The 23,179-nt window shown below is 44.7% G+C and overlaps 1 protein-coding gene across 4 annotated transcripts in view; it reads right to left on the bottom strand.

Annotated features, from left to right (window-relative positions):
• The window catches only part of LOC109869459 (E3 ubiquitin-protein ligase MIB2-like), a 74,771-nt gene that overhangs the window by 2,917 nt on the left and 48,675 nt on the right, over positions 1-23,179 (bottom strand). For all 4 annotated transcript variants that reach the window (XM_031803575.1, XM_031803576.1, XM_020459634.2 and 1 more), the window contains 10 exons: positions 20,305-20,467; positions 19,271-19,404; positions 19,045-19,193; positions 18,208-18,364; positions 12,181-12,335; positions 5,200-5,326; positions 3,583-3,858; positions 2,196-2,374; positions 1,783-1,976; positions 35-100 (listed from right to left, as the gene is read on the bottom strand). In XM_031803575.1, coding sequence (XP_031659435.1) covers positions 35-100; positions 1,783-1,976; positions 2,196-2,374; positions 3,583-3,858; positions 5,200-5,326; positions 12,181-12,335; positions 18,208-18,364; positions 19,045-19,193; positions 19,271-19,404; positions 20,305-20,467 — 1,600 coding nt within the window. The remainder of the gene's footprint in view (positions 1-34; positions 101-1,782; positions 1,977-2,195; positions 2,375-3,582; positions 3,859-5,199; positions 5,327-12,180; positions 12,336-18,207; positions 18,365-19,044; positions 19,194-19,270; positions 19,405-20,304; positions 20,468-23,179) is intronic.

Raw genomic sequence — 23,179 nt, forward strand, 5'->3', positions numbered from 1 at the left:
AGAAAGGCCTTCTACTCATCTGTGGTATCATTACCTTGTCTAATTTTCTTTGTGATCGTGACCTGGCATTTGATGCATTTCTTCATTCGATGAGCACACTCTGTGGAGAGATTAGGGAGAAGCACAAGGAGTTACCTCAGATCCCAAACATCAAGACCTCAATCCTAAAATAAGGTACCGAGTACAATTGTGGGAACATCAAAGGCCAGTTTCCCCAGACACAGACTAAACCTAGTCCTGGACTAAAACCACTTTCAATGGATGCATTTTAGTCCAGGACTATCCTTAATGCTCCAGATACCACCCCACACGCCACCCACACCAGGGCTTGACATACATTTTTTTTGCCACTTACCCTTCTGACAAGTAGGACTGATATTTTTACTTGTCCGAAAGCTGAAGTGACTTGTCGCAAACAAATAAAAAAGGACCCTAACACCATCGGCCAAAAGGGTGACTGAAAATGAGTGAAGTACATAGGAGGAATCTGAAATCATTTCTAAGCTTGCCCATAGACCACATGTCAAAGTTGTTCCATGGAGGTCCGAGTGTCTGCGGGTTTTTGCTTCTCCCTTGTAATTAATTGATTGAATAAAAGTCACTGATTAGTAAGGAACTCCCCTCACCTGGTTGTCTAGGTCTTAATTGAAAGATAAAACTAGCAGACACATGGCCTTCCATGGAATGAGTTTGACACCACTGCAATAGACGATATTATTGCCCCCTAGCTACCATCCAAAATAATCTACAAAAAAATAGATAAAAAGAAAGAAGACCGCTACACATTTGGCTGGCATGCTACGGGAGGGACAAGCTCAATCATGATATTGACCAAATATACAGTGGGGCAAAAAAGTATTTAGTCAGCCACCGATTGTGCAAGTTCTCCCACTTAAAAAGACGAGAGAGGCCTGTAATTTTCGTCATAGGTACACTTCAACTATGACAGACAAAATGAGAAAAAAAATCCATAGTTGAAGTGTACCTATGATGAAAATTACAGGCCTCTCTCATCTTTTTAAGTGGGAGAACTTGCACAATTGGTGGCTGACTAAATATTTTTTTGCCCCACTGTATTTAGTGGAGCCAAATCTTTTCGAATAGCCTATTCCACTCTGGTGTAGCTGTGGCACGAAGGAGACGTGTAGTAGCCTAGGCCCATCTGGCTGTACGTGTGTGCCGAAGCGTGCAGATGGAGTGAGTTACCCAGTCAACAAGCTTCGCTGGCTGTGCGTCTTGTGATGGGTTGTAAATCATCATGGGCTGCAGAGCAACTCTGCTGTCCTCAGAACTGGATTTCATTATTACCTTAGGCCTCACCTTAAAGGATCTCATTATTACCTTAAAGGATCTCATTATTACCTTAGGCCTCACCTTAAACAATGTAAAACTTTCTGAAATGACTAATTCATTCTTTGATCATGAAATTGCAGGGCAGGACAGATCTAGCATGCATTAAACTGAAAGAGTGACTTAATAGGCCAAGTCATATTCATGTCAAATGGAGAGAAAATAGAACATTTTGGTGCCTACAACAATAAGACACTGGAGTGTTGGATATAGGCAATTTACTGAGAATATCAACCATGTACGCCCTGCTGTGCACTGCAGCATCGCCGCTGCCTTATCCAATTCTGATTGGACTAATTGTTTGATATTGTAATTTTTTACTTGTCCATTTAGACAACTGAAATCTATATTCTGGTTGTCTGACCATTTAAAAAAATTATTGTATTGCCCCGGACAAGCCTTAATGTCGAGCTCTGTACACTATCCATCTACCTTCGCAGGCAACAATGTGCTGGCAGGGGCAGAAGAGGACGAGCAGGGCCAGCTCGGAGCAGATGAGGCACTCGCTGGGCCCTGGCAGGGCGGGCATGGCCAGGTTGGTCATGGTGTTGGGCGTTGTGTGGACCCGCCGTAGGCTGGTGCTGCTCAGTGACGTGCCACACGTGATGGCCTGCAGCCGCTGCAACCTAAAGGGAACGGATGGATGGATGGAAGGCTGATTTGGTACACATACTGTACGATTATCCTATCTTCTTTCTTTTGGTTAGTTATTTGTTCTGCTCTTTTCTTTATCACTTATTTTAAAGCCCATTTATGTCTGATTGGGGCATTAATCTCCAGGCTGAGCCATCGGAGTGAGGAGTGTGAGAGGTGTTGTTATAATAGTCACTGGCTGCTGTATGTACCGGTACTTCTCGGAGAAGCTCTTGATGAGCTGCAGCACGGCTGTATCCGCCACCAAGTCCAGGGGGCTCTTGCCCTTGTGGTTCGCATAGTTGATGTCGGCGCCCTCCTGTGCCAGGAAACAGGCGATGGCCGCGCCCACGCTCAGCTCCGTGTTACCCATCAACCCCGAGCTGCTCAGCTACACAGGAGACATGAAGAGGGACGGAGAAGGAGGGGAAGAAGAAAGAGAATTGAGTTCTGATGAACTGATGATGATCTGGTAAATTAAAGGAATCACATAAATGAGCTTGAAAGCCGCACACATAAGATATAGCAGAGAGAGAGACAGACAGTACAGTGTACAACAACCACAACAAGAGTGTAATTACTGGGGACATAAGATTACACTAAAGCTAGTAACTGATCATTAGTATAAATTCATCAATAATCTTCTATTAATTATAGTAATCAGTGGCATGTCAGAGATGCAAGCTGCACACCTGTTTACTAAATTCAAAGGGCATGTCTGGTCCTCATACACAGACTAGAGTACCGCAAGGGTGTGTTGTCACTAAACCCAATGCACCCCAGCTGGACAAATCCAGAACCCCCCCCCCCCCCCTCCTTTGCTGACAATGTGAATACAGGGTACTAAGACTGGCCACCTTGAGATGGCCAGTTTGTGTTTGTTTACCCCATCCATCCACCAAGCCCCAAAAAAGGCTTGGCGGTTGGCCAGCATTGTTTGAGCGCTGCAGTGTTTGGGGTCGTGCCGATATGAGAGGATGCCCTTCGCCAGTGGCAGCTAGAACACAATGCTGATGATTTGCATTTACATAAAGCTCTTCTCAAAATAACAGTGCTTTATGTTGTAATTGTGCAGTTATTGGGGGGTAACTAATTCCTTCCACCAACAATCTGTTGCACCTACCTGGGGGTGTAGTCATACAAGGCTCTGTTGTTACCTTGTCCATATTGTAAAAGATAATTAATTCCCAATAACCTACCTAGCTAATAGAAGGAACAAATTTATTTGAATAGAGGTGTGGAGTGATTGTGCCTATATGAAGCTGGGGGAGAATCTCTCTCACACCGTCCTTCTCCTGGCCTGGGCTCCATCTTCACATGCTTCAGCCAACTCCATTGGCTACCATTGTGAACAAAAATCAGAGGAGTTTGGCTAAAGCACATCTGGGACCAGGCTGCCCGGTTAAGGATGTGATCAGGACAACATAGAAAAACTAGCCTGTTGGAACTAGTCTGATTGCTGTGTTCACCATTCTAGGAAAAGCAGGATTTTGGCTAAGGGATAGGTCAGTTTCAAATGTATATGAATGGAGGACAATGTTAGAAATGCAGGAATTCCTGACTAATCAAGAAGGATCACACCCCTCCTCACAGTCCTACCTGACAGTAGAGCGAGGACGATGATGAACCCGGGCCCCCCTCTCCTCTCTCCTGTGTGGTGGTTGTGGTGCTGGAGGTGGCCGGGGTGAGCTTGGCATTGGCCAGCTGCGGGCGGCTGAGGGCCACGTGCATGGCCGTGTCCCCGTCCTCGTCCTCCACGTTGACGTCGGCGCCCTCGGCCACCAGCAGCTGCACCAAGTCCCCGTGGCCCTGCGTCACCGCCAGCTGTAACGGCGTCTGGTTGCGGTTGTTGCGGATGTTGATGTCGCAGCGGCCCTGAGAGAGGGTGGGTGAGAGGCCAGGGAAAGTTAGTTGGTGTGGTCGTTTTGAAGCGTAAAGGTACACGTTGATTTAATATAACTTTGTGATCATCTTTAGGTATTGCTGTCATGTAAACAATTTTGGAAGGCTAAGGTACAAATGTTAGATTGTATGTGTTTGCTTTTTATGTCCCTGTCCTGTGACTGCCTGGTATCTAAGTATTTTCCTGTGCTGTTTTGTTCCTATTATGCTGTACTGTACTAAGATTGTGCACGGAGGGGTCAATTGGCTGGAAGAATACAATATTAAGGACAAACGGCTGATTTCGCTTTTCTGGGGCAGAAAAAGGTTCAAACGCTTGTGTTTCTTGTCAGAAACATTTAGGTCTTTAGGCCTAAGACATGGTAAAAACAACTAGACCCAATGGTTCCTCATAGCACTTTTTTATTTAATTTTAAATGTAGCCTATATTCAAATCCAGATGCATCTTATTCGAAAGACATAGCCTATAGGATGGGCTAAAATATATTATTTTGTTTAGGCTACTTTATTTATTTTGTTACTTGTAGTTCTTATTTTAAGATTTGTACAGTTAGATAGGAAAAAGGCATATCCTAATTGGCCTATTAGTTTTTTTGGGGATAAGCCAATGTTCATTCGTTACAAAGAAAGTTCCAAATAATAATTTTGTTTTATCTGATTGTCTATCTAGGATTTTTACAGTACGATAGGCAAAAGGCATAGCCTAAGGATAATGGGCCTATTCATTTTTTGCCCAATGTTCATTTAAGTGTTATAAAGAATGTTATAAGCTAAATATTAATTTGTTTTATCTGATTGTCGTTGATATTTATATAAATGCCAAATTTTTAAGCTATTGAAAATACAGACTCATCATTCATTTATCTGCTGCGGGAGCACTTAAACAAATATTTATAATATTGTCAAAGTTTAACTTGAAGTAACGTTTATGCAACTTTAATTGACAGTAGGCCTAGCCTATGTGTAGGCCTATATTATTGGCTGTTTGGTTTGCAAGGAGGGATTTTTTCCAACAGCACAATTGTTCTAGTACTTGTAATGTTTAGTATGGCATTTCTGTCCCAGTTTCAAAGGATGCTGTCAATGCAGAATTAAGGAAAGTTTCTTGGAAAGTTCATTTTAAGCCAACAAGGCATTGAAAGTGTTGGAAACAACAACTCTTCTAGCTGCTCCACAACCAAACATGTCATATCTGTTAACAGCCACCAGGAGGAGGTCTCCTTCATAACTCTGGGGAGCAGAGAGCGAAGGGGAGACAGAAAGACACAGAGACATACAGGCTGGGTGAAACCCCTTTTTAGCCCCGTTCCTTACTTCTTTTACAAGGATCTCGGCCACGTCTCGGTGGTTGTTGAGGGCGGCCAGGTGCAGAGCTGAGAAGCCGTCCTCCTTCTTGACGTCCACCAGCTGACGCGCCCGAGCCAAGATCTTCTCCGTGGCCCTGTGGAAACAAATGGCCTTGAGTTCAGATGGGATATATAGTGCACTACTCATATAATGTACTTGTTTCGTGCCTTGGGGACAGAAGAGTGCTTTATGGATTATAATCACACACACACACGGAAACCCTGGAATCAGAGACTGTGTTGTGACGTAGGTCAATGTGTCACATCGGTAGCTTAAGGGGCATTTGGATGATGGCACAGACAGCTGCTTCAGGAGTTAGAACTAAGCCGTCATAAGAAGGAAAGGAAACGACACAGCCAGCGAGCCCCAACATTGGTCAGGGATTTCCATTAGGCAGTGCTAAGCGTTTTACTAAGGAGCAGCAGCTCTGAACCTCCAGCTCTCGGCTGAACTTGCATTAAAGAATTGCCGTTGCTCATTCCTAACACCCTCCTCCTCCCCCGTCATACATCTCACTCTACCATCAGTCACTTCCTCCACCATTCCCACACTCAGATAAATCTTCCTCAAGCACTCATCATAATTCACTCTAATTCACACCACATATTCATGCCACAAAATGTTTTCTATAACTACTTCCACAGACTTTCGCCAATCTCCATAGTGTGCAAAGTGAGAGGTGGTGGTGGAAAGACTGAGCTGGGGCTTTGAGGAAGAATAGGACGGGTGTATTGAATAATCCTGCTTTGTTATTCAAGCCCTGGGTTTTGATATTGCAGTCCGTCGAGGGGCTGGCTGGCTGTAAAGCAGGGCTGTCCGTGTCCATCCTCTGCGCCGGCTGCTTTATGGCGTGTGAAATTGAACTCAACAGACCTTAGTTAGTCAGTGCCCCAGTCCCTTAGCCCTGGCCTGTACAGTATTATTCAGTTCTCGGGCCACTGCAGACAGGCAGGCTCTTTCCCATTAGTTAGTTGTTTTTAACTTGCATCTCATTTTTAATAATCTAATGTCAACATGAAGCGTTTGCATCTCCAAGTTACTGTTAAATAATTTGAAATGTCATGAGGCATCTATAAATTATATTCTTCAAGAAAAATGTAAATGACCACTACTAAACAGCAAATTAGACATTTGAGTGTTGACTCGACTGGGTAACCGTTTAGTGTAAGTAATTACAGTAGTGTACAGTAAAAGCACGGTCAGAGGATGCATAGTCAAATGATTTCTGCTGCGGAGTGCAATAAGGGGGTTTAATGCAGCATTATTTATGATAGCAACAAAGTGCTGCTAATTGCAGCCCTCATTAACACATGCTCATCTGTTTCAGACGCATTACTGTACACGACCAGCAGAGCTGGCTGGGACGAAACAAAAGGGCTGGGAATTGCCAGGGACCTCACGAAAAGATATTATCATGATGCTTAGGTGCCGATACGATATGTATTGCGATTCTCAAGATACTTAGGTGCCGATACGATATGTAATGTGATTCTCATGACTCTACATGTATTGTGATTTGATACTGAGATTTCATTGCGATTTGATGTTCCATACATATTTCTCACTATGTCTGCTGCATAGAGATAAGAGAGCATGATAAAAGTTTGATCAGTCATGGAAATAAAAGTGCTGAAAACATGATGGCTCACTATTAAAAAAAAAGATGGGGAACAAGATATACAATGAAAAATACCAGAGTTTTGGTGCAGGTACAGCATTTAATTTTGTATTTATTTTTACAAATCAATATAATATCGTCCAAAAGAATGTGATTTGTAACTGTAACTGTATAGATCACCCCCCCCCCCCCCCATCCCTAGGAAACAACCAGCAGATGGGCATGGTCAGCCAGCCTTGCTAGAAGCAGCTCACCACATACTGTACTACTGGTGGGGGGGACATCCAGGTCATTTGTACCTGCAGTGCGGATCACATATGGAGGAGGGGGAGGCAAAATGGAGGGTGGATAGGGAGGTTGTCACGGCTGCCTCCCTCGCTCCTCCATCAAAACCGCATCTCTCAGATCCCCCCCTACCCCTCCCCACTTCACAAGCTCAGAGTCCCGCCCCCTCCCCTTGTAGCCCTTGGAAAGTGTTTCTGATTGGATTTTTGCCCAATCACTCCGTCGCATCTTACCTCGCCTCCCCTCGGTTTAGATTTCTGCATCATTTCCATAATAACCCCTGCACATTCATGAATATTCCCATATCTACGAGGCATTACTGTCTTAACATGAGCTCAAACAGCACGACTTGAGGGCATTCCAACGCTATGATAATGACTACACTAGAGAGCAAATGTATTTTTGGGTTCTCATCGTTTGGTATTAATCGTGGACTCATTGGAGAAATAAACATCGCTTCTAAGTGACATTGATTTGAGGAGGTGGAATGAAATGTGTGTTAATTTGCTGAGTAACTATGTGACGCAGAGGGACAGAGGAAGTCATCTCAGATGTTTAATGTTGCTGTGGTTGGACTGTGTGTGAGGGATAAGGCCTAGCTGGGGTAAGTACAGACAGATGGATTGGCCTTTGGCTGGGAGCCTGGATGGGTACTCGGGAAGGAGCACTGAGAGCCCAGGTCACCAGATAGAGAGATGAAGAGAGAGATTGAGGAAGATTGGAGAGAGGGAGGGAGGGTGAGAAGAGACAGTGGCGAGCGAGAAAGAGGGAAAGAGAGAGAAAGGGACTCTATGAGGCTCTCTGTCTCATTGTCTGCCTGTGTCTAGGGAGCTCCAGTACTCCTCTGGCTGCCTGTGTCTGGGGAGCTCCAGTACTCCTCTGGCTGCCTGTGTCTAGGGAGCTCCAGTACTCCTCTGGCTGCCTGTGTCTGGGGAGCTCCAGTACTCCTCTGGCTGCCTGTGTCTGGGGAGCTCCAGTACTCCTCTGGCTGCCTGTGTCTAGGGAGCTCCAGTACTCCTCTGGCTGCCTGTGTCTAGGGAGCTCCAGTACTCCTCTGGCTGCCTGTGTCTGGGGAGCTCCAGTACTTCTCTGGCTGCCTGCCTCTGGGGAGCTCCAGTACTCCTCTGCCTTCCGAGGATCCTTTTAGAACTAGGTTCTTTCTCCATTTCCTCAGATAAACTAAATAAATACCTTCAACCAAATAAACAAATGCACATTTGAGAGGAGCAAGAGAAGAATTTGATAATTATGACTAAACTCAAAACCACTTTAAGGTTGCTACTTTGGGGTAAAAGAAACCCAAATAACTAAACAATGAAAGAAACACAGACACTTGGGCATCTTTCAGCAAAAAATCCTAAAGGCCAAAAGCCGAAACGAGTTGGTTCTACTTTTAGCAATAAATACACTTTTTTTTATTTTTTATTCCATTGTTCTCCACTATACCTCAGCATGCATGCATACATACAAAAAGTTTGAATACCACTGCTGTAATACATGTACAGTGGGGAGAACAAGTATTTGATACACTGCCGATTTTGCAGGTTTTCCTACTTACAAAGCATGTAGAGGCAAATGAATGACTTAAAAATCATACAATGTGATTTTCTAGATTTTTAGATTCCGTCTCTCACAGTTGAAGTGTACCTATGATAAATATTACAGAACTCTACATGCTTTGTAAGTAGGAAAACCTGCAAAATCGGCAGCGTATCAAATACTTGTTCTCCCCACTGTGTGTACATTTATGGAATAGAGATACAAGCAGGATAGGGCAGATGTGTGTGTGTGTTTACTGTGGAATTCAGGCACAGGGGTGTAGTTATTTAGTCCCCCCAGAGCTGTGGGAGTGAGCTGTGCCAATGTGATGAGAGAATCTGGGCCATAACTACTAGTGGCAATAACATCTGCTAAATATGTGTATGTGACCAATAACATTTGATTTGATTTGGGGAGGAGGGTCCTGGCTTGTGGCACAAATCCCACATACTGATAATATACTTTTTCGTGCTTCAGGTTCAATTCATCTATATGTGACTTTGTTGAGCTTCACAATCAACTGTAGAAACTTTTGGATTCCTTGGACATGATTGCTGCCAAACCTTGTCCATAGGCTGCTTACAGGGTAAGGAAACCAATTTGTAATTTGGGTGATTTATCCCTTTAACAGTAACACAAGTGTCTTGCTATATGGTGTTGGGTTAAGCAAAGCCAGTTACTCTAGACCAGTGGTTCCCAACTCCAGTCCTCCAGTACCCCCAACAGCACACATTTTTGTTGTAGCCCCAGACAAACTCACCTGATTGAACTCATTGAGGGCCTGATGAATAGTTGACAACTTGAATCAGGTGTGCTTGTCTGGGGCTACAATAGAAATGTGTACTGTTGGGGGTACTTGAGGACTGGAGTTGGGAACCACTGGTTACGCCATGACTAACAGACTGTTCTGATGTACTTCATCACTTGTTGGGTCTATAAGCATTTGTTCTGTCCTGTATTTCAGTCCTATCACCCTGAATAAGGCACAGTGATGCCCATATGTTGGTGGTTTACCCAATAAATTACTGGGAGCTTGTATAGAGTGTGCAACTCAATTTTTTATAGCCTACAGTTTTCACTGTTTGTCAGTACCTTTACTAACTTTTTTGGGGTGTGCGCCAGCTCAAGCTTTCACTAGACTCTGGGGTTTAAAGGCCTGACGAAGAACAAAACTGAAAGCAATGTTACAACTTTAAACACTGTTGGGCTGGGTATTCTAGTCATTGCTGAAACAAATGTATTTCACCCTGGCTTTGGTAACTAAACTGATTTCAGATCAAAGTCATTGTGGACTCTTTGCCAACACTAGGGGTTTTTGTTTCTGAAGTGAGATCTGCGCCTTCTGTCTGTATCTGGTATGTACTTATTCAATGCAACACCACTACCCTGATTGTTTGAGCACAAACTACCAGTTCATCATCACAAACTGTATGGACAAAGAATGTAGCCTAGCCATGAATGTGTGTGGGACGTCTTGAGTGTCTTCTCTCTCAGTGTTAATAGTGCTGGTGGGAAGGGAAGGAGGGCGAGAGACAGGAGAGACTGGCTGTTCTCAGTGCTGAGGCTCATGGGAACAGAAGCTGTGTGGGAGCTTCCCATCTCAGCCTGGTGTGTGTGTGTGTGTTAGGGCTGGACTGTATACGGTATTTTATGATATACTGGTATTGATGCAGGGACCGGTTTGGGTTTTTACTTTACCTTCTATACCGGTATTTTAATGTTTCGTTCACTCTCTGCCCTTTCTTTCCGTGCCACTTTCCACACAGACCTAGCCCCGCCCCCTGTCACTCAAGGAGCGCATTTGTTGGTCCTCTACCACGAAACACTTGTGTTCAGTCTGCATGGTCAAGGCAGCACATGCAACAATGTTATTGACAATAATGCTGTTTTCACTTTGCTTCTTAATATAAATCCACTAGCGTTCTAATATTACACTATTCGTTTGTGTTTCTTAAAATCAGCAAACAGCTATTTTTTCTTTCCTTAGCAAGTTGCCCTAAATTTTGTGAGACGCTAATTGTTAGCCGCTAATGCTAATAGCTAGCTACCTAGCAAATAAATGTACTGAGTAAGAGCAAACGTAGCTAGCTAATACAGCCTGATAATACCAGTGATGGTGTAGACCTAAATCAGCATGTTGTTTGTGCAACAGTATCTTCTAAATCAAAGAGGACTATGCAAAGCAAGAATATGTTAACTACATGTAGTAGCTAAGAGAAAATTGCAATGTAGCCAAAGTTTATAGGGTCCCGTAAGAAACACTTATCAGCAATTTAGTTCCTACCCTGTCACAAAAACTCCTCCCTGGCATTTTAATTCGTTAGAAGTCTTTCTATTTCCACGATTCCAACAGTTTTGCTCTAATTCGTAAGTAAAATCGCAATTGTAACATTTGGTTAAAGATAAATCCTACATTATTTGCCCATATTGTGCAGCCCTACGTGGCAGTGTGTAAATTATCTCAATTGAGCAGTGGTGTAGAGTACTTAAGTAAAAATGCTTTCAAGTACTACTTAAGTAATTTTTTTGGTATCTTTACTTTACCATTTTTTTTATTTTTGACAGCTTTTACTTTTACTTCACTACAATCCTAAATAAAATACTGTACTTTTTACAGGGCGCATTTTCCCTGACACCTAAAAGTACTTTTTGAATGCTTAGCAGGACAGGAAAATGGTCCAATTCACGCACTTGTCAAGAGAACATCCCTGGTCATCTACTGCCTCTGATCTGGTGGACTCATAAACACAAATGCTTTGTTTATAAATTATGTCTGAGTGTTGGAGTGTGCCCCTGGCAATACATACATTTTAAAAAAAAACAAGAAAATGGTTAGCTTAATTTGAAATTATTTATACTTTTACTTTTGATACTTAATTACATTTACTTTTGATACATAAGTATATTTAAAACCAAATACTTTTAGACTTTTACTAAAGTAGTATTTTACTGGGTGACTTTCCCAGTATTTTTAATTAACACTATCTTTACTTTTACTCAAGTATGACCATTTTTTCGACCACTGCAATTGAGTGCAGGAAATGCAGAAATGATAAAAGTGCTGAAATTTGTTTTGGTTGAAGTTGAATTGAATAGTATAAAACAATCGGAATGGAGAGACTCATTGATATCACTTAGAATGTATGTGTTGCCTTCCTCGGATTACTCACTACTCATAAAGGAAATGTAGAACTTGTATTATTCAAGAACTAAAAATACCGTCAAATACCGTTCAACTTTTAAAAAAATACTGTGATATATATTTTGGCCTAGTTTGTGTGTGTGCGAAGAGTATGAGGGTTGTAGTGAGATGTAGCTAGTATGTGTGTGTAGTGTATAGTCTAGTAGTATGTGTGTGTAGTGTATAGTCTAGTAGTATGTGTGTGTAGTGTCTAGTACTAGTAGTAGTGTTGATTGTACTTACAGCTTATTGCCTTTAAGGGTGGCGTGGTGTGTGTAGTGTGTATGAGGTAATGTGTAGTGTACAGCAGCAGTGTGGTACTCACAGCTTGTTGCCTTTGAGGGCTGCGTGGTGCAGCAGGTTGAAGCCGCGGTTGTTCTGCTGGGTGAAGTCGATGTTGGGCACCACCGCCAGGATCTCAATGATGTTCCGGAAGTCTTTGGCGATGGCGTCGTGCAGTGGTGTGTCTCCATACGAGTCCTGGTGGGATAGGAGGAGAAAGAAGTTAGCCCTATAATAAATTATATGGGGTTAGTTTAGAGGATGGTAGCCCCTAAAGGAGAGGGTTATAACTTGGCCAGGGAGAGCTGATCCTAAATCTGTACAGCATCTTGTCCTAATAGCAGTCCTGGAGGGAAGTGAGATATGGCCGTAACGGTACACATATTCGTACAAAACCATTCGGTACAGGGACCTCGGTTCAGTCAGCACTGTGAACCCAAATTGATAAATAAATAAAAATATAACAAATAAATACACTAGGCTAAATACACTAGGCTAAATACACTAGGCTATGCATACACTGCGTTGCATGCCTCGAGTAAATCTGAGCTGAATTTTTTTTTGCTGGCTTATTCGGTTAAAAGAACTAGAGCCTATGTGCAAGTTGTAAAATAAATTAAAATCTTAATTGGCGAACTTCAAATTGTCCTTTTGTGAGGCGCAGTCGGGAACTCGTTCTGTACAATGGCGAGTGGTGGGGTCGATAAACCAGGAGGATTCTCCATCATCGTTTAAATCTCCAGTTAGGAACATTCTGGCTTCCCAGTAGATTACAACGGTGATGGAAAGAGAGAGTACGTCACCACTGCTCCACGAGAATAGCCAATGCAGCTGCCAACACACCTCAAACATGTTGCACATTTAGGCCGACATCACCCAGTATCCTACTACCGGAGCAAGACATAACACACACAACTCCAGGCAGCCATTCCACTCCAACAGAGCACGCACACTACACAAGTGGAAAAATTAAATATCCCGAGCCGTACCCAAAACCAGAGACTTGTTGTGAGGCATAAGGAGCTGTTTTGAGGTGTGGCCATTTGAGTAAAGCCCAGACAGAGAGCTGGAGAGACATCTAAATGGCTTTAATGAGCTCAACAACTGGACCACACAGCCCTTATAGAAAAATTAATCCGGCTGGGGGTGAATGTGTGTGTCCATTTTAGATAACATAGTACTTTATTAAGGAGTGGCTTTGGGACAAGTCTCTGAATGTCCTTGAGTGGCCCAGCCAGAGCCTGGACTTGAATCCTATCTAACAACTCTGGATAAACCTGAAAATAGATGTGCAGCAATGCTCCCCATCCAACCTGACAGAGCTTGAGAAGATCTGCAGAGAAGGATGGGAGAACCTACCCAAATACAGGTGTGTCAAGCTTGTAGCGTCATACCCAAGAAGACTCAAGGCTGTAATCGCTGCCAAAGGTGCTTCAACAAAGTACAGGGTCTGAATACTTATGTAAGTACTCATGTAAATGTAATATTTCAGTTTTTTTATTTTAAATAAATTAGCAAAAACATTTTTTTAAACTGTTTTTGCTTTGTCATTATGGGGTATTGTGTGTAGATTGATGAGGGGAAAAAAACTATTTAATACATTTTAGAATAAGGCTGTAACGTAACAAAATGTTGAAAAAGTCAAGGGGGAGCCTCCCGGGTGGCGCAGTGGTTAAAGGGCGCTGTTCTACAGCGCCAGCTGTGTCACCAAATCAAATCAAATTTATATGTCACATACACATGGTTAGCAGATGTTAATGCGAGTGTAGCGAAATGCTTGTGCTTCTAGTTCCGACAATGCAGTAATAACGAACAAGTAATCTAACTAACAATTCCAAAAAACTACTGTCTTATACACAGTGTAAGGGCATAAAGAATATGTACATAAGGATATATGAATGAGTGATGGTACAGAGGAGCATAGGCAAGATACAGTAGATGGTATCGAGTACAGTATATACATATGAGATGAGTATGTAAACAAAGTGGCATAGTTAAAGTGGCTAGTGATACATGTATTACATAAGGATGCAGTCGATGATATAGAGTACAGTATCTACGTATGCATATGAGATGAATAATGTAGGGTAAGTAACATTATATAAGGTAGCATTGTTTAAAGTGGCTAGTGATATATTTACATCATTTCCCATTAATTCCCATTATTAAAGTGGCTGGAGTAGAGTCAGTGTCGTTGACAGTGTGTTGGCAGTAGCCACTCAATGTTAGTGGTGGCTGTTTAACAGTCTGATGGCCTTGAGATAGAAGCTGTTTTTCAGTCTCTCGGTCCCAGCTTTGATGCACCTGTACTGACCTCGCCTTCTGGATGACAGCGGGGTGAACAGGCAGTGGCTCGGGTGGTTGATGTCCTTGATGATCTTTATGGCCTTCCTGTAGCATCGGGTGGTGTAGGTGTCCTGGAGGGCAGGTAGTTTGCCCCCGGTGATGCGTTGTGCAGACCTCACTACCCTCTGGAGAGCCTTACGGTTGAGGGCGGTGCAGTTGCCATACCAGGCGGTGATACAGCCCGCCAGGATGCTCTCGATTGTGCATCTGTAGAAGTTTGTGAGTGCTTTTGGTGACAAGCCGAATTTCTTCAGCCTCCTGAGGTTGAAGAGGCGCTGCTGCGCCTTCCTCACGATGCTGTCTGTGTGAGTGGACCAATTCAGTTTGTCTGTGATGTGTATGCCGAGGAACTTAAAACTTGCTACCCTCTCCACTACTGTTCCATCGATGTGGATGGGGGGGGTGTTCCCTCTGCTGTTTCCTGAAGTCCACAATCATCTCCTTAGTTTTGTTGACGTTGAGTGTGAGGTTATTTTCCTGACACCACACTCCGAGGGCCCTCACCTCCTCCCTGTAGGCCGTCTCGTCGTTGTTGGTAATCAAGCCTACCACTGTTGTGTCGTCCGCAAACTTGATGATTGAGTTGGAGGCGTGCGTGGCCACGCAGTCGTGGGTGAACAGGGAGTACAGGAGAGGGCTCAGAACGCACCCTTGTGGGGCCCCAGTGTTGAGGATCAGCGGGGAGGAGATGTTGTTGCCTACCCTCACCACCTGGGGGCGGCCCGTCAGGAAGTCCAGTACCCAGTTGCACAGGGCGGGGTCGAGACCCAGGGTCTCGAGCTTGATGACGAGCTTGGAGGGTACTATGGTGTTGAATGCCGAGCTGTAGTCGATGAACAGCATTCTCACATAGGTATTCCTCTTGTCCAGATGGGTTAGGGCAGTGTGCAGTGTGGTTGAGATTGCATCGTCTGTGGACCTATTTGGGCGGTAAGCAAATTGGAGTGGGTCTAGGGTGTCAGGTAGGGTGGAGGTGATATGGTCCTTGACTAGTCTCTCAAAGCACTTCATGATGACGGATGTGAGTGCTACGGGGCGGTAGTCGTATAGCTCAGTTACCTTAGCTTTCTTGGGAACAGGAACAATGGTGGCCCTCTTGAAGCATGAGGGAACAGCAGACTGGTATAGGGATTGATTGAATATGTCCGTAAACACACCGGCCAGCTGGTCTGCGCATGCTCTGAGGGCGCGGCTGGGGATGCCGTCTGGGCCTGCAGCCTTGCGAGGGTTAACACGTTTAAATGTCTTACTCACTTCGGCTGCAGTGAAGGAGAGACCGCATGTTTTCGTTGCAGGCCGTGTCAGTGGCACTGTATTGTCCTCAAAGCGGGCAAAAAAGTTATTTAGTCTGCCTGGGAGCAAGACATCCTGGTCCGTGACTGGGCTGGGTTTCTTCCTGTAGTCCGTGATTGACTGTAGACCCTGCCACATGCCTCTTGTGTCTGAGTCGTTGAATTGAGATTCTACTTTGTCTCTGTACTGGCGCTTAGCTTGTTTGATAGCCTTGCGGAGGGAATAGCTGCACTGTTTGTATTCAGTCATGTTACCAGACACCTTGCCCTGATTAAAAGCAGTGGTTCGCGCCTTCAGTTTCACACGAATGCTGCCATCAATCCACGGTTTCTGGTTAGGGAATGTTTTAATCGTTGCTATGGGAACGACATCTTCAACGCACGTTCTAATGAACTCGCACACCGAATCAGCGTATTCGGCAATGTTGTTGTCTGACGCAATACGAAACATCTCCCAGTCCACGTGATGGAAGCAGTCTTGGAGTGTGGAGTCAGCTTGGTCAGACCAGCGTTGGACAGACCTCAGCGTGGGAGCTTCTTGTTTTAGTTTCTGTCTGTAGGCAGGGATCAACAAAATGGAGTCGTGGTCAGCTTTACCGAAAGGGGGGCGGGGCAGGGCCTTATATGCATCGCGGAAGTTAGAGTAACAATGATCCAGGGTTTTTCCACCCCTGGTTGCGCAATCGATATGCTGATAAAATTTAGGGAGTCTTGTTTTCAGATTAGCCTTGTTAAAATCCCCAGCTACAATGAATGCAGCCTCCGGATAAATCGTTTCCAGTTTGCAGAGAGTTAAATAAAGTTCGTTCAGAGCCATCGATGTGTCTGCTTGGGGGGGGATATATACGGCTGTGATTATAATCGAAGAGAATTCTCTTGGTAGATAATGCGGTCTACATTTGATTGTGAGGAATTCTAAATCAGGTGAACAGAAGGATTTGAGTTCCTGTATGTTTCTTTCATCACACCATGTCACGTTAGTCATAAGGCATACGCCCCCGCCCCTCTTCTTACCAGAGAGATGTTTGTTTCTGTCGGCGCGATGCGTGGAGAAACCCGCTGGCTGCACCGCTTCGGATAGAGTCTCTCCAGTTAGCCATGTTTCCGTGAAGCAGAGAACGTTACAGTCTCTGATGTCCCTCTGGAATGCTACCCTTGCTCGGATTTCATCAACCTTGTTGTCAAGAGACTGGACATTGGCAAGAAGAATGCTAGGGAGTGGTGCACGGTGTGCCCGTCTCCGGAGTCTGACCAGAAGACCGCCTCGTTTCCCTCTTTTTCTGAGTCGTTTTTTTGGGTCGCTGCATGTAATCCACTCCGTTGCACTGGTTGTAAGGCAGAACACAGGATCCGCATCGCGAAAAACATATTCTTGGTCGTACTGATGGTGAGTTGACGCTGATCTTATATTCAGTAGTTCTTCTCGGCTGTATGTAATGAAACCTAAGATGACCTGGGGTACTAGCGTAAGAAATAACACGTAAAAAAACAAAAAACTGCATAGTTCCCTAGGAACGCGAAGCGAGGCGGCCATCTCTGTCGGCGCCGGAAGTAACCAGAGACTCTGGGTTCGCGCCCAGGCTCTGTCGCAACTGTCCGCGACCGGGAGGTCCGTGGGGTGACGCACAATTGGCCCAGCGTCGTCCGGGTTAGGGAGGGCTTGGCCGGTAGGGATATCCTTGACTCATCGCGCACCAGCGACTCCTGTGGCGGGCCTGGCGCAGTGCACGCTAACCAAGGTTGCCAGGTGCACTGTGTTTCCTCCGACACATTGGTGCGGCTGGCTTCCGGGTTGGATGCGCGCTGTGTTAAGAAGCAGTGCGGCTTGGTTGGGTTGTGTATCGGAGGACGCATGACTTTCAACCTTAGTCTCTCCCGAGCCCGTACGGGAGTTGTAGCGATGAGACAAGATAGTAGCTACTAAACAATTGGATACCACGAAATTGGGGAGAAAAAGGGGTAAAATTTAAATATATATATTTTTTTTAAGTCAAGGGGTCTGAATACTTCCCAAAGTACATACATATATATATATATATATATATATATGGGGTCACTTAGAAATGCCCTTGTTTTTGAAAGTAAAGCAGAACATTAACAATGTCTACATTGTATTTCTGATCAATTTGATGTTATTTTAAATGGACAAAAAATGTACTTTTCTTTAAAAAACTATTACATTTCTAAGGGACCCCAAACTTTTGAACAGTAGTGTATATAACGTGTTTGTTAAAAAGCTCCAAAGCAGAAGATAAAGGATGCTGTTTATTTCGAGAGACTTGTGAGAGTGTGTTTGTGCGTGAACGTGTGTGTTTTATATGTATGGGCAATGAGCCTGACAGGTGAAAGCATGAACAAAAGTAGTGAATTATATAGGGAAAAGGATGCCATTTCAGGCACAGGTAATGTAAATCTTATTAGTCGGTACTGACCTGTACGTTGATGTCGGCCAAGTGTTCTGACAGCACGCGCACCACGTCGGTGAAGCCCTTGTTGACGGCTATGTGCAGTGCCGTGCACATGGAGTTGTTCAGTAAGTTCACATTGGCCCCTTTGCTCAGCAGCAGCCGCGCAATCTCCGCCTGGTTCCTACACACACACACACACACACACACACACACACACACACACACACACACACACACACACTTAGGCCTAAGCATAATCATTTTTCATATCTAGTTAGCATATTCATTTCAATATGCATTACTCGATGCATTTTCATATAATTGTTGTGTTTTGTATTTATGTACTCGTTCTGATAATGAATTTCAGCTTTGGCAATATTTACCAATGAGTTCCACACCAATGAAGCCTCACTGGATTGGACTGAATTGAAAATGGAGAACAAACCACTAAAACACGCAGGCCTGAATAACAAACCCACAGCACAAGGCTCATAACAGATCCATCCCAAAGCTGATGCTTGTTTACATGCCATGTAACCACCGAGAGACCCAAGGGATACTTGTAAATCCCATCGATGGCTCATTTTCTCATAGATGGAATCTAAAGCTGCCTATCTAATCCCTGTTCTGTCGTGTGGAGGATTAGGGACAAAAGTAATGCCTGTCTGTGTCTGTTTCTGTGTGTGTGTGTGTGTGGAGTGATTTCACTGAACCCAATGCACCCCAGCTGGAGAAATGGACTAGCCCAAATCCAATTAAATCCAGATAACCTCTCCCCATAACTTGTTTGCTCACAATGTGAATACAGGATTTAGACGGCCACCTTCAGATGTCCCGTGGGTCTGTGTGTGCTCCTCTCACCCAAAGGCTGTGTAGTGCAGGGCGGTGTCTCCGTCCTCATCCTTCACCTTGATGGAGCTGTTGGCCTGCAGCAGAGCCAGGACCACCTCCATGTGGCCCTGGTGGGCTGCCACCTGCAGCGCCGTCTTGCCCTGGTTCTTTATATCCACCTGGAGAGATGTAACACACACAATCACATTAAGAAATGTAACACACACACACAGTCTGAGGTGGGGAGTGAGCGCACCTTGTCAGGGTATTTCTGCACTAGCTCTCTGACTTTGCTGGCACTGCCATGCGCCGCCTCGATGACCAGCCGGCTGGGGTTGTCCTGCTCTGTAGACTGAGACAGCAGCTTTTCCAGGACTGAAATGACTGTGTCTGGAGATGAGGGAGAAAGAAAGAAAGAAAGAAAGAAAGAAAGAAAGGAGGGAGGGAGAGAGAGAGAAGATCGGGAATAGAGGCCAAGGAAAAAAGGGGGAGCGGGAGAGTGGAAAAAAAGACAATGTAGAGGAATAAAGAGCAAGGGAAGGAGAAAGAAGAGAGTGTATGACATGTTAGTGATGGATTCGAGAGCGTGGGAAACAGTTTGTGCTGCGTTGCCCTCCAGGCCCCTCTAAACCCAGAGAGCACATACATACACACAGAGTTACCGAGACGGTTTGTAAAGTCAAGTCAAAGTACAATCATTGGAATGAGTCAAAATGTCCTCGTGCACCCTAACCCAGCATTATGAGCCTCTCGTCCCCACTCTGTGCCATCATTATGAATATGACAGACACAGAAAGAGGGGGGATGAGTCAGGGCACTCAAGACTGGTAGGAGAAGCACACATTCATATAAACACATGAGGAGCAGTAGAGGCACATATGCTGATGAGGCCTGTGGAGCTTCCCTCCAACATTTGTTTTATTTAAATGTTTTATTTGACCTTTATTTAACTAGGAAAGTCAGTTAAGAACAAATTCTTATTTACTACATGCATGGACATGATACGGAGAGAGAAACCAGACATTTCAGAGACATGCAAATGAAACCCGTTGGCCATGCATGCGGAGACAGTGACCAGGAGAAACAGCGTTATGATTGGCTGTCTATGCAATAGACAGCCACTGTCACAGTCCTTGGTGCATAGTGCATGCATGGCTTGCAGCAAGAGTACTGGAAGAAGAGAGAGGGGTGGAGAGGGGGAACAAGGAAGGACAAAAAGCAGAGGTCGCTGGAAGACTGTTGGATAAGAGGCCCCCTTCCTCCTTGTTGCAAGGTCTAAGTAGTCCTTACTTCCGGATTCATTGGGGTTTTCAGCAGTCATGAGGTTGGCATCCACCTCCATGGTTTGGGCTGAGAGGCACGCCGGGTTAAAGGTCCACGTCTGGCCGCCGAAGGCCACTCGCAGATCCCCATCTGCGTACACCTTCAGCACCTTGCCCATCTGCCCCAGGGCCTGATCGGAGGAGAAAGGAGGGGGTGTAAAAAACAGGAGGAGGAAGAAGGAGAGAGAGGGAGGAGAGTGAAAAGACAGTGGTATTGACAGTGTTAGGACACCAGATAGGTAAGCAGGCCTATGGATTCTTTCCCATGACACTTTCCTCACTTTGTCGCCTTTCCATCACGACCATTGATATGACAAGATTTGAGGTATATTAGGTATAAACACTTATCACTGGCCACGAATGAGAGGAGAAGGAGTGTTTCAAAGAACCTCCATCCAACCATGATTCATCTTGCCATCTCAAATACACTCTTTTCAGTTACCCATGCCACCCAGGAAAATTCTCAGGGCTTTTATTTATAGGTAAATAATCAAGATGCTTTGTTTTCGCAGAAGCCTTAAAGGCCCAGTGAAGTGAAAAACTAGCTTTTCCTGTGTTTTGTACTATATATTTCCACACTATGAGATTGGAAAAATACTGTGAAATTGTGAAAATGATAATGCCCTTTTAGTGTAAGAGCTTTTTGAAAAGACCAGCTGAAATGTTAGCCTGTTTTGGTGGGATGATGAGATACACCAGGCATTAGTTAATAGACTAAAGGCGTCTGCATGCGTCCCAGTCGAAACAGTTAGGTAGAGTTTGTGCATATATTATGACAACATTTTGTGACGTTTTTGTTCGTTTTGGACTTCGGTGAGGGTAATGACAATATTTTCTAGAGGCAAGCCCAATTTCGAAGTAGAAGTCTATGCCTCAAGTCAACAGTAAAGACTCTTCAATAAAGTCTTTGTTGTCATTCAACAAGAGATTATTCATTTTCATGCACATTTCTTCATAAAGAAATACTGCACCAAACATCTTAGATGTAAAATTGCTAAGATTGACTAAGATCTCTTCGGCAAAAACGTCAACATTTATAAGATTTCTTGAGTTATCTTAGATTAATTCAGACTATTTTGAGGAAGTGTATACTGGCTATGGCATCTCAAAATGGACAAACAGTAACTATTGCATGCTGATGCCATGCTGACAGACTCAACCCATCGCGACATCCCCCAAAGGCTAACTCTCTAGCCCTCGCTATCTCCCTGCTTGCTAATTCGGCCTGCTAACTGCTAGCTTGTCCAGCTCCGGCCCGCTAACTGCTACCTTGTCTAGCCCTGGCCTACAAACTGTTAGCTTGTTAGCACAGGCCTGCTAACCGCCTGAATCGCCGCGTCTCAAACGCTCACCGGACCCATTATTTACTTTCTATCTCTTTTGACTTTTAATTTGTTTATACCTTCCGGAAACCTGCCTCACCCAATGTGATACGGAATCGCTATTATTTTTTATTTATTTTTAGAACACACTCAAGAACCTCCAGAAGCTAACTAGCTACAAGCTATTTAGTCATTGTTAGTTTTTTAAAACCTGGATAACACTCGCCAGGCCAGCTTCCCTGCCCCATCCACCGCTGCCCCCTGGACACTGATCTCTTGGCTACATAGCTGATGCACGCTGGACTGTCCATTAATCACGGTACTCCATTCTGCTTGTTTGTTCTATCTGTTGGCCCCGTTGCCTAGTCTACGCCATTTTACCTGCTGTTGTTGTGCTAGCTGATTAGCTGTTGTCTCACCTACTGTTTTAGCTAGCTTTCCCAATTCAACACCTGTGATTACTGTATGCCTCGCTGTATGTCTCTCTCAAATGTCAATATGCCTTGTATACTGTTGTTCAGGTTAGTTATCATTGTTTTAGTTCACAATGGAGCCCCTAGTTCCACTCTTCACGCCCCTGATAACTCCTTTGTCCCACCTCCCACACATGCGGTGACCTCACCCATTACTACCAGCATGTCCAGAGATACAACCTCCCTCATCATCACCCAGTGCCTGGGCTTACCTCCGCTGTACCCGCACCCCACCATACCCCTGTCTGCGCATTATGCCCTGAATATATTCTACCATGCCCAGAAACCTGCTCCTCCTATTCTCTGTCCCCAACGCTCTAGGCGACCAGTTTTGATAGCCTTTAGCCGCACCCTCATACTACTCCTTCTCTGTTCCGCGGGTGATGTGGAGGTAAACCCAGGCCCTGCATGTCCCCAGGCACCCTCATTTGTTGACTTCTGTGATCGAAAAAGCCTTGGTTTCATGCATGTCAACATCAGAAGCCTCCTCCCTAAGTTTGTTTTACTCACTGCTTTAGCACACTCTGCTAACCCTGATGTCCTTGCTGTGTCTGAATCCTGGCTCAGGAAGGCCACCAACAATTCAGAGATTTCCATACCCAACTATAACATCTTCCGTCAAGATAGAACTGCCAAAGGGGGCGGAGTTGCAGTTTACTGCAGAGATAGCCTGCAAAGTAATGTCATACTTTCCAGGTCCATACCCAAACAGTCCGAACTACTAATTTTGAAAATTACTCTCTCCAGAAATAAGTCTCTCACGGTTGCCGCCTGCTACCGACCCCCCTCAGCTCCCAGCTGTGCCCTGGACACCATTTGTGAATTGATCGCCCCCCATCTAGCTTCAGAGTTTGTTCTGTTAGGTGACCTAAACTGGGATATGCTTAACACCTCGCCAGTCCTACAATCTAAGCTAGATGCCCTCAATCTCACACAAATCATCAAGGAACCCACCAGGTACAACCCTAACTCTGTAAACAAGGGCACCCTCATAGACGTCATCCTGACCAACTGGCCCTCCAAATACACCTCCGCTGTCTTCAACCAG

Source organism: Oncorhynchus kisutch, linkage group LG24 (assembly GCF_002021735.2).
Source record: "Oncorhynchus kisutch isolate 150728-3 linkage group LG24, Okis_V2, whole genome shotgun sequence".
Taxonomy (NCBI): domain Eukaryota; kingdom Metazoa; phylum Chordata; class Actinopteri; order Salmoniformes; family Salmonidae; genus Oncorhynchus; species Oncorhynchus kisutch.